The 15,790-nt window shown below is 39.6% G+C and overlaps 1 protein-coding gene across 8 annotated transcripts in view; it reads left to right on the top strand.

The window, feature by feature from the left end:
* Positions 1-15,790, top strand: part of stard13b (StAR-related lipid transfer (START) domain containing 13b) — a 59,206-nt gene that overhangs the window by 38,195 nt on the left and 5,221 nt on the right. For 6 of the 8 annotated variants that reach the window (XM_040037657.1, XM_040037656.1, XM_040037654.1 and 3 more), the window contains 3 exons: positions 11,536-11,607; positions 12,692-12,773; positions 15,067-15,130. In XM_040037657.1, coding sequence (XP_039893591.1) covers positions 11,536-11,607; positions 12,692-12,773; positions 15,067-15,130 — 218 coding nt within the window. Of the gene's footprint in view, positions 1-8,353; positions 9,231-10,560; positions 10,581-11,535; positions 11,608-12,691; positions 12,774-15,066; positions 15,131-15,790 lie in introns of those variants that run through there. The other 2 variants (XM_040037660.1, XM_040037661.1) reach the window with 2 other exon arrangements.

Genomic DNA, 15,790 nt, shown 5'->3' with positions numbered 1-15,790 from the left:
TTGCATGCACATATGTCTTACGTTAAAAGGGATGATTTTCATCTGTTTTCCTATAAACTCTGCCAGACTATCATGAAACTTGACTGTTCATCGATTGTTCATGGACCATTTTTTCCTCTGTGGAAGCATTCCTGTTTTATCATGGAAAACTTCTGGAAGCTTCATCTTTGCTGGAAATGTTAACATTTCCAGCAAAGATGAATTTCCAGCAACATTGCTACATTTTCTCGCTTACTGTGTTGGGCCCTTTTCCTAAGTGAGGGGCTGTTGTGTTTTGAACAAGAAGCTCTGTCCAGTGTGACCCTTCCATGGCCTTTCTTCATGCCTTATTGACCTTGGCGCAGGCAGTGGGCTCCAATCTCTAGCCTGGAAAGGCCGTTAGTGCTTTCCTTCATAGCTGAGGACAAATCCTGCTCCTTTTAATATGACAGAAGTTACTGAGTGGCAGCTGTGTGCATATCAGTGAATCTGCATCTTTTCTTTTGCTACCATGGCTGTAAGGCTCCTATCTTAATTGTGCTGTCAGCTACATTAGTACTTATGTCGCCACACAGCAACACTTGGTAAACACCAAGTGTTTGTTTTTTTTTATCAAGGTTTCATGACAAGGTTTATATTTTCTGTAAAGTTTAAATGATTAAAAGAGATAAGTTACTGAGGCAGAAATGTTTGAGTGGGATAATGTGTGTACTGCTTGCAGATTTTTAAGTAGTTAGCATAGAGGAGACAGGACCACTTAAGCTTTTTAAGAGGACAAGCTGCACCGTCTGTTCTTCCTCTGACTGGAAGATGGTTTGAAAACTGCATTGGAAATGGGTTTGCATTGTTCTGTCTTTTGAGAAGTTGTATCAGTAGAAGGGGCTCCTCAAAGTAAGGAATCCAGTGAGACCATGCCCTGTCCCTCTCAAGGCTCCTCTGCCAAAGCACTGCATTATTCATCAGCGGTCTGCTACAACATGTGGCGCGTTTGATGAACTGAGTGTGAAACAAATATAACTGCTCCTTCTTTCAAATGAAAGTATGATGATAAGTCAAGATGTAGCCTTGCACATTGTTAACTTGGCTCCTTCAAGCCTGTTTATCTTTTATTCATGAGTTTCTGGGCTGTAGCTGAGAGTGCTATGCAGATTTTGATTGCTGCCTTAAGGGGGCAGTAAATAAAACTGACAGGGAGGGAAAAGCAATTTTGACAATGTGCTTAGCTGGTTGTCTACATCCAACATTACAGTCATCACACTTCAGATAATGAAATCTATGGCTTGTACTGTTGCAGTTTGTTCTGTTACATGATTACTAAAATTGGGTGTGTATTGGTTTAGGCATAACAATGCTATGTCCCAATCCATACCATGCTATTTCTAATTAAGTCTTAGCGTTTAGTGTTTTTGCACTTTGGTGTTTTTTGCAAAAGTGAAGCTGCTTAGCTGAGGAAAAATAGAAAATTCAGGATGTAAGCAAAGAGTCTTAAAAAGACTTTAAAAAGTTCTTCCTTTTTCACATTTTAATTGGCTGCTAACTGACTGTCATGTGGTGTTGGACGTATTGTATAACTTCCCGTTTACTGAAAAGTGTGTTGAAATCTGTGTGATAGTTAAACATAGTAGTTAAGATGTAGATATATGTATGTATGTATGTATATGAGTTTGGTCACATGCCAATGTGGTTTTTATTCTCTGTATTGCTGTGGGTGTGAACATTTGAGGACAATGTGCTGCCTGTTCTTTCCAGGGTGTATGCAAGCTAGGATGGTACTTAAAAAGGTTAAGAATTTTAGAAAATTAATGTTCCAGTTGTTATACTTTTTATTGTAAATCCTGTTTTGCCATTTACATCTACGAAACCAAAAAGCTTTTTCCCCCCTCAAAGACTTTCTTCCTAATACCTGTTTAAAAAGTGTAAAGATAAATAGATTGTTAGTGTTCAACATTGTTTAAACAACCCTTGTTTCAGATTTTTGTCTCCCAATCCTCCTTTGTTGAATCGGCAAATGGAAAAAGGTCTGAATTTCAATGAAAACATCAGGCGTACACATTTTATTTCAGATATTATTTGAGTGTTAAATAATAGAGCACATATACACTTGAATAACAGAGCTATTTAAAATATAGCTCTACATGGTTCTTGTTGTAGATCCCACTGTTCCTAAGGTCAAAATGTACTGTGTACAGTTTGTTAGTTGTTGGAAATTTCTTGCTCTGTTGACTAAAAAACAGAGGGGAAAAAAACAAATGGTTAAGAATCTTGTAACTCTCAGGAACAAACTGGCTCACTCCAACCAACCTCTAACAAGTAAAGCAAACATCGCATTCATAAAGCTCTTTTGCAGATTCCCACTTTTTGCCTGTATTTGGCAGGGTGAGCTCACATACTCTTTGCAAGCTCCTTCTCCTGTGTGTGAATCAGTTGAGGCTGACAGCTGCCACATGTGTGGAGCTAATCATTTACTAGGTGCAGATTGAAGAAATGCCTTGGCTGCACTGTAACAGGAACACAAAGTCACATATTAACAGAAGTGCTTTGGAAAACTGCTCAGATGTTTTATATTCCACATGCCACAAAAAAATGCTGTACTGTTTTTACAGTGAATAGTAGATTTATTTTTGGCTTGGTCTTGGTTAGAAAAGAGATTATATAGTCAGTGCCTTTAGGGGTCTGACCTTAAATTTCCACATTTGCTTATATATAAATGTATTTTGTATGGATGTGAAATAAAAAATATAGATAGCTATGTATTACACAGTCCAAAATAATTGGTGATTAAAACACAGTGCTCTAAGTGCCAGAGTTTAACACTTGACTGACCTCTTGTGGTAGAAATGTGCATTACAAGTCATAGCTGGAAAAAAATGACAGAAGTGTAAAGGCAGCGCACATCCAGGTCACAGACATTCAGCCGCCGTCTCTCCTCTTTATAGGCTGTTCAGCCCTGACGCCGACGGGCACAGATGAGAAGTGGTTTTACATTTTTAAGTTATTGTTCTGTGGGTAAGAGTACAAATGCTCTAATAGAGCAGAACAGTCACTTAACTCTATGGGTGGCTGGCAGTACGGGTAAACCAAAGCTGTACCTCGTCATACACAAAAGTTGTGCTGACAGTATGATCCTCTGTGCTGCCACTCACAAGTCTGTTTCATGAGTACATCAAGCTCCTGAGGAAATCTTGTAGCCACTCACTTTGAAGTTGTTAATTAGGACCAGCATCCCAACGGATGCTCCATGCTTTTATTGTGGAGGTCCTGAGAGGGCTTTCTCACGGTATGGGGCCCGTGCTCTGACATTGGCCCTCTCTCTACCCTCTGACTCTCCCAGGCCATTCCCAGAGAAGGAGGGAACCCTGCATAGTGCCCTCTGGGAACCTTTCCAAATGAGAGGAAGGGGGACCTAATAGAGCTCTACAGGATCTGACTTCAGAAGGATTTCTTCAGGATGTTTTTTTCCTTTCTATTTTTGTCTTTACTCATTACTTCACTCATAAACTACACAGGATGTGTTAGTTTATACTAATTATCTCAAAAAGTTGATTCTGTTCATCTAGATGTAGCCTTTTCAGTGGGGGGAAACGTTTCGTCACTCATTCAAGTGACTTCTTCAGTCTCAGCTGACTGCAGGTTTCCCCAATCTTATAAACAGTACATTTGCATAATGACTGAAACTAGCACCACTGATAAAAAAATGGGCTGTGAGGTCAGTTTCTTGATCATTAATATGCAAATTGTCACAAGCATTGATCAATGGTCATGGGAAGCATTCACAGAGAGTTGGGGAATGGCTGCAATGTGAAAGATGTACCCTTAGGCCCCCTCCTTGATTCAGAGATGTTCTTTCTCTTTTCACGAAAAAGGGCCTCCCTGACTCCCCGCTCAAACCAGCGTTCCTCCCTGTCCAGGATGTGTACATCCTCACCATTGAGAGAGTGGCCACTGGTTGCTTAGTGCTTCTGTGTTGTGCCATCCGCTTAGCCAGAGGTTGTTGGTTTCCCCGATGTATTAATCACAGTAATTCTCCTGGCACTTAATGGCGTACACTATATTACTCTGTTTGTGCCAGGCAACTGGATCCTTGGGGTGGACCAATTTTTGGTGCAGCGTGTTTTGGGGTTGGAAAATCACAGAGAAAATGTGCCTCAGCTGTTCCGATACTCCTGACTCATAAGGGCTCACTAAGGGTTTTCACTTAGGCAGCAGTTGTCCTTCTTCTCTTCTGGATCACCTGGAGCATTTTGGGATTTCCTTACCTGGATGATTGAGCATGCATCAAGACATTTATACTAATTAGCATCTGATTTTTTTTTTTTTTATCTATGTGGGTGCCACAACATTAGAAACATGTGTCATAAAGCTTCCAGTAATTCTATTTTCATGTTACTGTCAAGATTTCACCTGAGCTGCCTGAGAGTTTGTCAGTAATTCTTAGCAATTAGTAATTCTTCTTCACTGGAAAACCAAATTGTAGTGTTTACGTAGACTATCAAAGAGAATGGAGAATCAAGGCATGCACCCTATAGAATTTCACATAAAAGACAAGATGTATGGACTTCGAATGCGGATGCATCAAAGACCTACTGTATAAGAACTTGTTTAGTTTGTTTGTAGGACTAAAGTGTTACATTTAACTACATGGCCACATGGGAAACTGTAGGAGCTAACTGTAACAGAGCTGGCATAAAAGACGAGGAGGAGGGAGTCAACTAGAAAAGCCCTGACAGGAATCTTGCTGAGAGAGGGAAAAGGAAAAGAAAGAGGGGAGGTAGCAGACAGCTCCAAGGAGATGTTAGTGAAGAGAAAGTGGAGCTCACCGTAAGTCTGATAGGATTGCAGGCCTTACATCTGGACTACAGGGAGCACATATGTCCACAGGTACAATAGCTCTCTAGGATCTGTTTCAACAAGCTATGACTCCTATGTTGGCTTTAAAGAAAATCCCACAGTTTTGAAAAAGGAAAATTTATGAGAGCAGATAGCAACTCCTTGGTGCATGTTATTACTGCCCTGCCCATGTTATTAATCTTGCACTGTGTTACTTATCTGTTGATAGAGTGAATAATTTCATCTGAAAACTAGAGCGATGATTAATCTGTAACGATCACTGTGGGTTGAGGAAATAGTCCAGGGTTTCAGGGACTTTTGCCTGCATGAAGAAGGAATCAGCAAAAGCCAAAGCTGATACTTTTATCACAAAAGAAAGCAAATCCTTAAGAACACTTTAACATGCGTGGGAACGTGGCTTCAGTTCAGTGTCTGGAAGTGTTTAGCTTTCACATTGTCTCTTGGAAGTTGCTGCATATGTATTTCACAGAAAGCTCGACTGATTGATTTCTCCTCTATTCAGAGCTGTTGGCAGTAAAGTGGAGGTACATGGGGATCTGGAAATTACCATCCTTTCTAGAGTTTGGGGTCAGAGGTCCCTTCTGTAGTAAAAGACACTTCTGTTTAAGTGTCAGTTTGAAGCCATGTGCCAAAGTATCCTGTAGTGTGACCAAAGGGGAGGAAGCAGAACACCTGTCTGTGAAGCAGAAGTACACTTGACACTAACCTCAGTTTTTGCTATTTGCAAAGCAACCCCAGGGATTCAACATGTGATTGTTAGAACGTTTTCTCGAAACCAAGTGAATGTGAGACACTGTAACAGCCTGCCTGAAAACACTGCAGAGCTGATGGTTTGAACTTTGAAGCCTTGGCTTGCTCAGGAGCCACGTGGCCCCAGCATCATACCCAGTTATTTGTCTTCTGGCTCTGACTCCCAGCCAGCAGGAATGGCTATCAGTTTACAGTTTGTGTCTGGGATCATCTGTAAATCCTCCATGGAAAGGCTGTTTGTGGCAGCACAAGAGAGTGATTTTGAAAGCTTTCCCTTTTCTTTCTGACTGTTGACTCGGAACATAAACTGATATTTGCTTTTAGAAACCATTTGTAGTTATTTACTAGAGTTTAGCAATGTTTGGATTATCATGAATCGTGCCATTCCCACATGATTTTCAAGCTGGAATTTTACTGAAGGTTTTTTTTGTTGTTGTTGTTTTTTAAACCTACTGCTGACCAACACTGCACAGGAATGAGCAGTATGTGAGTTAGCGTCTTGGTATTTAATTGTTGTCACTGTGCATTGTATTATCATTACTAGCTTGTGAATGCTGAAAAAGCTCTAATGGCTATTTCTAGACAAAAGGCAATATGAATGGTGAAAGAAAGCGAGCTGATGGGTTGTTTCCCCTGAAGATGAAAGAATCTTCTCTCTGGGTGTCCTTCAGAGGTGAAGGAGAGTGTTACCACAGCTGTGCTGCTCTTGTTTAAATTCAATACAGGACCTCAAGAGAAAAACACAGCCCAGATGACTTTTGACCCAGCAGGCTTTGGCAATGGTCAACAGCAGCAGATCCCTAGCTCACGTTGTTATGTTATTTACTCATTTTACTATTTAATCAATAAGTGCTTGCTGTGAGTTTGTGTGTGTGTGTCTGCTGAGAAATGAAAAATGCTAAGGTTTATAACTTTTAACAGACAAAGAAAAGAATTAAAGCCCAAATGATGATGATAGATTAAAAGGCTGGTATGTGGATCTAAGATTTAATTGTGAAACCTTGCATTTACACAGGTTCAGAATGCTAATGCCGCCTTGGCACCAGGTTTTTCTGGGCTCACACTGTGATTGTCCTAAAGTCTCTGTTCTTCAGGAGGCACCGAGATTTTCTTTATCCACTTTGTTACTGGAGACCTGTCGGCCAATGAAAGGATCTCTCCACAGGTCAGTGTGGACCACAGGGCAGAAGTTGGCCCAAGATTTGCACAGCTCATTTGTATTTGGGGACATTTTGCCTTGGTGTCTTAGCAACACGGCCAAAAGCTGATCATTTTAAACCTGCATCCTGTGTCGACCGCAGGATAACAGGTCCCCTGTGTGCCCCACAGGATCAAATGAGGGGGTGGAGGTCCCTGGATGATTCAACATTGGCTCTCTGTAATTACTTGGCCTTTGGAGCCATCTAGCTCATGTGCCAATCAAGAACAAAGTCAAATCTGCAAAGGTACTCTGTTGTCACTCAATACGAGAGAAACAAAGTCTCTTGAATTTGACTAGTATTCTTTATTTCACTATCTTGGTAGTTTATCAGTGATAATGTGAATGTTATAAACTGAAAGGCAGTTGTGATGTTAAGCAGTGGCACCTCCTGTTTCGCTGTGGCATATTGTGCTGAGGATATTGGAGTCTGAGGGACATGTAGAGCTTTGTTAATTAAGACCTTCTTTTGAAATAGGAAGGCTTTATTCCCACGGCATTAGGTGAATTGCATGGGGCAGCACACTATTAATCCACCTTGTGAATTGCAAGCATTTCCTTGAACTCTTCTGTTCTCTTCTTTTGCGCTTCCTGTTTGCTCCCCTGTACACAATTATAAGCTGTGAGACAGAAGGAATGTAAGGCTATTTTCAGCATGAAACATCAGATGTTGCGGTTTTGTTGCAGACTAGGAGAAGGGCAGTGTGTTTCCCCTGGCTGTCTGTCTAGCCTTAGCTGACTCCTCACAGTGAGTGGGTGTCTGTATGCAATTAGCATCATAAAGGAGAAGAGAGGCCTCACCTCTAGGCTTCCCAGGATGACGACACCTTCTAGTGGAATCTTTTTTTTCCATATTGCTGGTTCTGTTTATCATTCTCCAGGTGTTCCTATAGACAGTCTCAGTACTCAGTTACAGTCTGAGTCATCTGGCTGATTCATTTTGTGGCACCGAAGTATGGAGGAGGCACATTTGTGTGGGCATACACAGATAGTAAATTAAACCGTTTGTTTGAGCGTTTTAAAGTTCTGCCATGCTCTTAGTGTCTTTGCTGTTAAATGATTTATTGAGGTAACTAAAGTGGAGGGACTCTGCCATTCTGTCTGTGCTTGAAGCTTTATACCCAGTCCTGGCCCCATTAGACCAGGAGAGGAAATGGCAGAAGTGTCACAGCGAGGCAGGCAGAGGGCAAGCGGAGTACATCTGGAATTCTACTCACATGATAGGAAATTATGGATGGATATGATATCCTTACGTAATCGCAGAGCCATGGAAAACCCTGATCATTTTAAAGTGGCTTTATCCGCATATTAAACCAATAGATTTTCCTCATAAATCATAATTATGGGGATTTAATCAGTATAATGTAAAATTAGGCTATTGATGTATTGTACAGCCAATCCGGCCCCAGTGTCCTTCTGGATTTGATTTATAAAAACATTTGCTTATTTGATTCTTTCACCTTTAACTTTAAAAGATTTACATTGAACTCTAAGGTAAATTGAGTTGACTTTTTGCTTTTTTAAACGTGTGTTTGTGTCAAAATATATTTTATTTAAAGATTTTATTTTTAAAAAATCGTGTTCTTTATGCATTTATTTACTTGAAACTACACTCTCACCATATCAGATGACTTTGAGTGTATTTGTTTTGTTTCAGACATAGAGTTGAAACAGATTGACATATATTACTGTTAGGATGATGTTAGCGCAGAGTCTTGTGAGCCGAGGGGCTCAGCATGATTCACTGCTGCTGATTGCTGACAGTTTATGTCATGGTTTTCCCAGAGTTCAGCTGCCTACGTTTTTTCCATTTCATTGACCCGCTGTAACAACATCTGGAGTCTGTAAAAAACGTTCTTCCCTTTTGTTTGTTTAAGTTAAACTTTTCCCACATCACTTTTAACACTTCTCGGATGAAGTTTCGAGAAAAAAACTGTAAAAGCTGACCTCGTGTAATCTGGACAGAAAACTGAGTGAGAGTAGAGAAACATCTTTTAGGAAATGGTAGGAAATTCTTAATTTTTAATTATTGAAATACAAGAGAGTCCAAGGATTCAGAGGCAATCTCCTCTGTTGGTTATAGCTTAGATGTTTGCCAAAAAATCTGCTGAGTGGGGTATATAAGAGTTGTCGTGGGCAGAGCTGGATAGGAGGGTCGGGCAGTAGGAGCTGAAGGGGAAGAAGACGGGGGTGAATGTTCACAAGTCTGCCACAGAAAGGGGTGGGTTGAAGGAGAGATTTAGTGTTGGGACAGGCACATGGTAGTTGGGGGTAGACGGAAAGAGAAAGGGAAAGGAGCTGTGGATCTGAGTTCCAACTGGAAGCTGTGTTCAGACAGGGAGAAAGAGCAGGAATGTGGCTCGGCGTGGGAATGAAGATGCTCTGACATGCTGAGAGACACTCTTAAGATTTGATGGATATATGAACCACTCTGGCTGTATGATGAAAACATCCCGTGAGTACATGATAATTTGTTACTGGCAGGAAACTACAGTGGTAGTTTGAAGTGTTTTGGAGAGTAGGCATATTAAGACGGATGCTTCACTGACGATAATTACTTATTATTCACAATAAGACTGAATGAATGAATTTGTTCTTTTTATTTTAGATTGTTTTACAAAAGAGTATGAAAGGAAGAAGATTATAAAGGCTCAGGACAAAACAAAATAAAAACCCGAAAAGGTTTTGCTCATGTTGTTGCCAATCAATATTTATCAAAAGTTTGGGATGAGACTGTGGGACTACCCACCTCATTCTGTATCTAAACTAGGTTTTCTGTAGGGCATTTTGTCACGTCATATCCATGCAATGAATTACATAACAGCTGGGTTTTTTAAAAATATATTTTTGGTAATGTTGCACAAAGAGAATGGTAAACGAAGGACGCCCTCGGTTGCCACAGATGCTTGAGTTGTGCACAGCTTTTAACATTCAGAGCCATTGTGTCACAGTCAAACTGGGTTTCATCTCTTTGTGAAACTGTAATTTTATACTGTACACAGTTTTAAAGATGTGGGTTGTGGAGGGAAAACACAAGTTCTCACTTTTGGCATCATGCCCATCCAGCCTTTTATCCACAAGAGATTTCCTTAGAGAGAGGATGAGAGGACAGAATGTCTCAGTATCGTGTTACAGAATGCCAAACAGAGAGGAATTCCCAGCTCATGTTACTTGCTCCCAGTGGTCCAACCTGTGGCTGTGGGACACAAGAGGACCTGGCAGCGCTCTCACTATGAGCTACAGTTGAATAATACAGGCCTGATATTATCCCCCTAAGAGGGAAGGCTAGCTGTTTAGAAAACCTTTAGCTCCTGCTGATACAGGTGGGAACAGAGCAGAGTGGCTCCTGGACGCCTACACATGTTGACTTAACTGCTGGTTAAGGGGGTAAACAGCAGACCTTTTCTATCATCCAAGGACAGAGGGAACTGTTAATATTTATTCAGTTGCATGACCAAAGTCACTTTTTATAGATTTCTGGATGGAAAACAAGTAAAGCAGCACAGGTGAGTTCAGGATTATATCTGGAAAAACGTCCGATAACTGTATATTCATTTAAACAATACAACTGCTGTAATTATGAAGTATAGTGTGATGAATGATGGTGTTTTATGTTTCAGTCGTATTTTGTCAGGCTCAGATAGGGCTTGGAAATAAGACTTCAGATGTAATGGGAGAATTGTTTGTCAGCCGCCGGCGCAGTTTATGCACGATTATTCTGGAATTAATATTTACTGTCTGTATTCTTCTTCAAATTGTGGAAAGGTTTTTGAACAATAACAACAAAAAACCCACCCTGAAACTGGTAAGAGCTGTTTAATAAATAGATTTAGGTAGATATAAAATCTGTGCTTCATATGTTTTATGTAAAATAATTTACCACAGAGTCAGTTAGGTTTCTAATGCTTAAAATGTACCTGTGGAGTGACTCACCATGATGTAAGGCATTGTTTGGTTATGTGGTTTTTTTTGAAACTTTAAGAATTTTTGTTATAAATTAGTCTTTGGATCAGTTTGTTAATTATTGTGAGACAAAAAGTAAAACAAAAAGCATTTTTCAGAACAACCAGAAGTTTAAAAACCTTAAGAAAAATGTTTTTATAGGAAACTGCAATAAACAGCAAATAATCTTCTTCAATGAGGACAAGTAGGCCTTTTTTTTTAACATAAAAAAGCTATAATAATCCTGCATTATTTCTCCTAACACATTCTTATAAATTCTGATGTTTATTGACTACAGTTTTACATTTCCTCTCCTAATGTAACGCAACCTATTTACTGTAGCACTGGTGTGTCAGACAGCATGTCTTGTGTAGGCGGTAAATGTCACCCAGCTCTATTAGCATTAATGGAAAGGCGCCAATGGTCTGTTTCCTCTCCTTGTCATCAGCGGCTCTGCAGACGTCTCACTCTGCAGGTCACCGGGACCAGTTTATGATCATGACTGGAGGGATCAATTATCACAAACTCTACTTGTTTGCTTTGCTCGGACTCTATTAAAGAGGCATAGAGTGCTGATAAGGATCCTTTTACCCTATTTACATTTTGTCACTGTTTGTTTTATACATAATAGTATCTCTGGATTTACCCAGATCTGCTGTCTGTCCAATCTTAAGTCTGTTGTGCGTGTTGGAAAAAGGCGCAGGCTTGGTTTTGGTTTCACTTGAAAGCCCAGTTTCTTTGTCAAAATGAAAACTAACTCATGTAATGTGACTATATTTCACTTTTTATCTCAAACAACAAAATTTCTTGTATTTCAGAAATTGAGGCGAAAGAGGCGTGTGATTGGCTGCGGGCAGCAGGATTTCCCCAGTATGCTCAGCTCTTTGAAGGTAAAAAAACAAAAAAACTCCTCCACACATTCACACATAACCAAAGGGTCGAAATGTTGACATTGAAGGGAAAAGGGTTAACAAAGTAGAACAGCAATAAAAGGCTTCTGTAAGGAACTAAAAATGGCTTTTTTAAATTTTAGATCTGTTCCTAAATAGAACAGTGTTTTTGATTGAACATGGACTTGCAAGCTGATGAGTGAATAATGGTACACAGTGTTATCTGGTCTGCCCCCAACACTGTACACAAAACCATGTATTCATGAGCTGCATAGTGCGCCTCATTTACACCACTATTCTCAGGAAGCCTTGGAGCTTGGACCGCAGTCAGATCCCTAGACACAGCAACACAAGTGGAAAATTCAGCTGCTTTTAAAGTCTAATCTTTTCCAAGCTACGATTACTACATAAACATGTCTTCTGTGCTTAAAGACTAAAGTCATGGGAAGAACTGGGTTTTATCAGAGCTTAAGGTAGCTATACTCCCTCAGATCTCTGCGCTGTGGCCAGACTTCTGATGTGCTGTGGTGCAATATATTTGTTTTCTGACAGTTTGTAGATAGTATGTGGACTTTGGCAATGAATGCAGACATTGCTGTTTGAGTGAAAAATAAGTTAACATAATTTTAGTATGATATTGGGATTGTGTATTAGAACTTATCCCAGTGCTTGAAGCTTTTGCCATTTTTTTAAGTCCAGAATACAGTTTAACAGAATATTCGCCCAACTTTAAAATCAGACCGAGCAACCTCTGCTTTTTATAAGAATTCGACAACTTGACATGAATGCAGTGGAATGTTAGATTCATCCTCTTAAGTTATGTAAGAGGAAGCCCATACCCAGGGCAAGACGTAATGCTCACAAGTCTGAACGCTGTTATTTGAACAAATTCTGTCTCTGCTCATTAGCATCACATACAAAACAAGTTTAATGGTCTCCCAGCTTTCAATGTAGTTCTGGAAAGAATGTGTTTTCCCCATCTCTCTTTCCATTCATCATATCCAAGAACACTGCTAAAATGTCAGGGAGGAATTTGAACACTGCTTCTTTCTCCAACTTTTATTCTTTTCTTTTTTTTTTCCAGATTCGCAGTTTCCCATTGACATTACTCCTGTGAAAAGAGATCATGATTTTTTGGACAAAGATCTTGTGGAACCTCTGTGCAGGTAATGCCATGTCAGATATTTATAGCTAATCTTTGAAATAAAGTTGCAAACACTGAAGTGGAGCTATGTTAAAGGCCCTGTGAAGTTTGGCATGGAAGCACAACTTCCATGGAATGATGTGAAAAAAGTTTAAAAAGCTAAAAGCTGCAGACACAAATCCTGTATTTATACAACTGTTATTACATAAACTCGTTGGTTATCCCCTTTGGGATCGTGTCAGGAAGGGCATTCAGCTTAAAACTCTGCCAAATCAAACATGAAGCTACCCACTGTGGGGACCCCTTGTGGCAAGCGATCAGCTGAAAGTAGCTTACTATGAAGTTTTTTTTCCCACTTGGAGTTATGTTTATTATTTCATTTATTAAATCACTGCTTACAGACCTTCACCAGGTCGCACAGATATGGTGGTCCCCAAATGGACAAAATGAAAATTTTGGTTTAAAGTTGGTGTAAGCAACGTGCTCTTTGGCCGCACTGGATAAAATACTTCTATATTAACCTGATGTCCTTCTTGTTGTTTGTAAGTAATCTGAGAGATAAGAGAGTTTCCAGGCTTTAGAACACTTAGCCTGGGATTGGAGACTTTGGCTAGCATAAATTAGAACAACATCAGGTGGAAGGATATGGTTGTCCAATAGTGTGATTGACTTTTTTGAAGTCAGATCGGATCATTGACCTATTTTTAGCACTGCAAGAGGATACGGCTGTTTTTAAAATATTTTTTGGCCTTTTCCACATTTTATGCCTCTTGCAGCTTTATTAAATCCTTCACTTGCAAGAGCACTGATGAGACTCTTCTGCTGTTCATCTAACCCAACTATGCATAAATACTGTATATGATTTCCTAGTTTGCCAGAGAGTGACTAAAAACGTACACTAAGCCAACAACTGGTGGTTATAATAACGTTCTTGTAGGGTGAGACAACGCATATACTTTTTCAAGCCAAGATGCAAACAGCACTCAGGCTACCAATGTAACTATAGCAACCATCCCAAGAGGAAAGCAGAAGGAACGTGAGGGGTGCCTTGCACAGCTCAATATGCTGTGACTCTAAACAACCCTAAAGCAACTCATCTGAATTCCAAACTAGCCACGGGATAAATACAACACAATTGGAAACAGTTCCACCTCTAACGTGATTGTTGTCCACGACGTTCCTCCATCTCTATGGTAACATTAGGATGGCTTTATTATCAGTTTTGCCACCACAGGCATGTGTGCAAAAATAAACAGCGGCCTTCATCTTGTGATTGAACTGAAGCAGATAGTTATTTTATGTGTGTGAGTTGCTCTCTGATCCTTCACTAAGCAGCCTCCTTTTTATAGTAACCACATTCAAAGCTCTTCTGGCCTGCGGAATAAAGGGCCCCCAGCTTAGAGATCCCCCTCTTCAGTGCTCCACTATCTACAGTAACAATCATGGGAACGTCTTGTTTAACTAACCCCTTCTGTAACACTGGAGAATGGTTAGAGGCCTTTTACTGACACAGAACAATACTGTCAGTCGGTTAAAAAAAAGCCTGTTAGCAGTATGTGGAGCTGTTAAAGCTTGTAATTATCTTACCGCACATTTGTTTCTTTGTCTAAAGCCAACACTCAGTTTAGCGGGAGTGTGTTTTCTTATGTCGTCATTTTTTCCATCTGCAGCGGTTGGTTCATTTTCAGCTCTTAGTGCCGTTGTACAGTGTACTGTAAATTCCAGTTGGCACACCCATAAACTGTAATCACTAAGGATACGCTCAAAGCCTTAGTTCGTGATGTTTATTAGAGATACTGAAAGCATTCACTGTTTCTTTTTATAAAACTACGTTAAGGAAATGTACATCAGTATTTATAAATAGATTATGATAAATGCAAAACCTACAGCTATATTGTCTATGCTTCATGTTAAGGACAGTCTTTCTAAATCACCATGCTAAGTTGAAGATCACATTTAAGACTTATATGTTAGCACGTACAGGGGAAAATTTTGAATGAATTTGATTAGGCAAAGTTGAACTAAAGTTCACGTTTGTCAGACTGCTACAGGCAGCCCTTCAAGCCACTATCACTTAGAGAACAGAGCAACTGACAATTACCGGTGTTCATTAGGTTTAGGGTACTATTATATGGATAAATTCAGTTTCCCACTGGGTCTGGCTGTGCATCCAAACAGACACTGATCAGATTAACACTTAAACAACAAACAGAAGTGGATCTTTTTCTAGTCTGCTCATCTGGTGTTGATTACTACTGCTGCTTTCTTTTGTTTGCTTGGAACAGCTTTTCATCCTAAGGCTGTTTTTCTTTCAGGCGACTCCACACTTTAAATAAGTGTGCCTCTATGAAACTTGACGTGAATCTTCCAAAGAAGAAAGTAAGTGTTAAAGTCTTTTTACTTTTACAGTTGTGACAAGTATAATATAACATTAAATGCATTTTGGATTTGGGGAAAAAACAGCATCCTCCTTGAAGAGATATATTTTTAAAACACTTTATGACTCAATTGGTAATATATTTATTTTTGCCACAACAATAGCCTTTTGTGTGCGACTCTCCACATAGTCTGGACTGCTTTGAGCTGTTATTCTTCGTTTGTAGCTCTTAATAGAAAAAAAAATCTTTGAGTCTAATACCACAGTAGTTATCAGTAATTTTTAAGATGTTGAAAAGAAATGTTAATACATGCTTCAGCACAAATAGAACCTAACTTTATCTTTATATACAACTATTATTACATTCACAGTTATTACTTCTTATTTGTTCGCGCACTGGAATGTAGCCTTTTCTTGGCTGGTTGCATAATGGTATTAGTCCTTTGCAAACACATTTTCCTTTTATTGCCTGTAGCTATCCTTTGTGCTATAGATTTTGTGTGATAGTACACACGTTTTAGCTTCCAGTGAAAAAATTTTCACGCACACACTACAAAGAGGTAAAATATGCAAATTATCCTTTGTGGAGTGTTTCTGCATCCATGGTCTTTTTGATTGTTATTCTTATTTCAGTGGATAGTTATTTACTACTGCAGTAACTT

The sequence above is a fragment of the Simochromis diagramma genome, unplaced genomic scaffold, assembly GCF_900408965.1.
Source record: "Simochromis diagramma unplaced genomic scaffold, fSimDia1.1 OVJJ01000463.1, whole genome shotgun sequence".
In the NCBI taxonomy this organism is placed as follows: domain Eukaryota; kingdom Metazoa; phylum Chordata; class Actinopteri; order Cichliformes; family Cichlidae; genus Simochromis; species Simochromis diagramma.
This window is presented reverse-complemented; position numbering and strand designations above follow the sequence as displayed.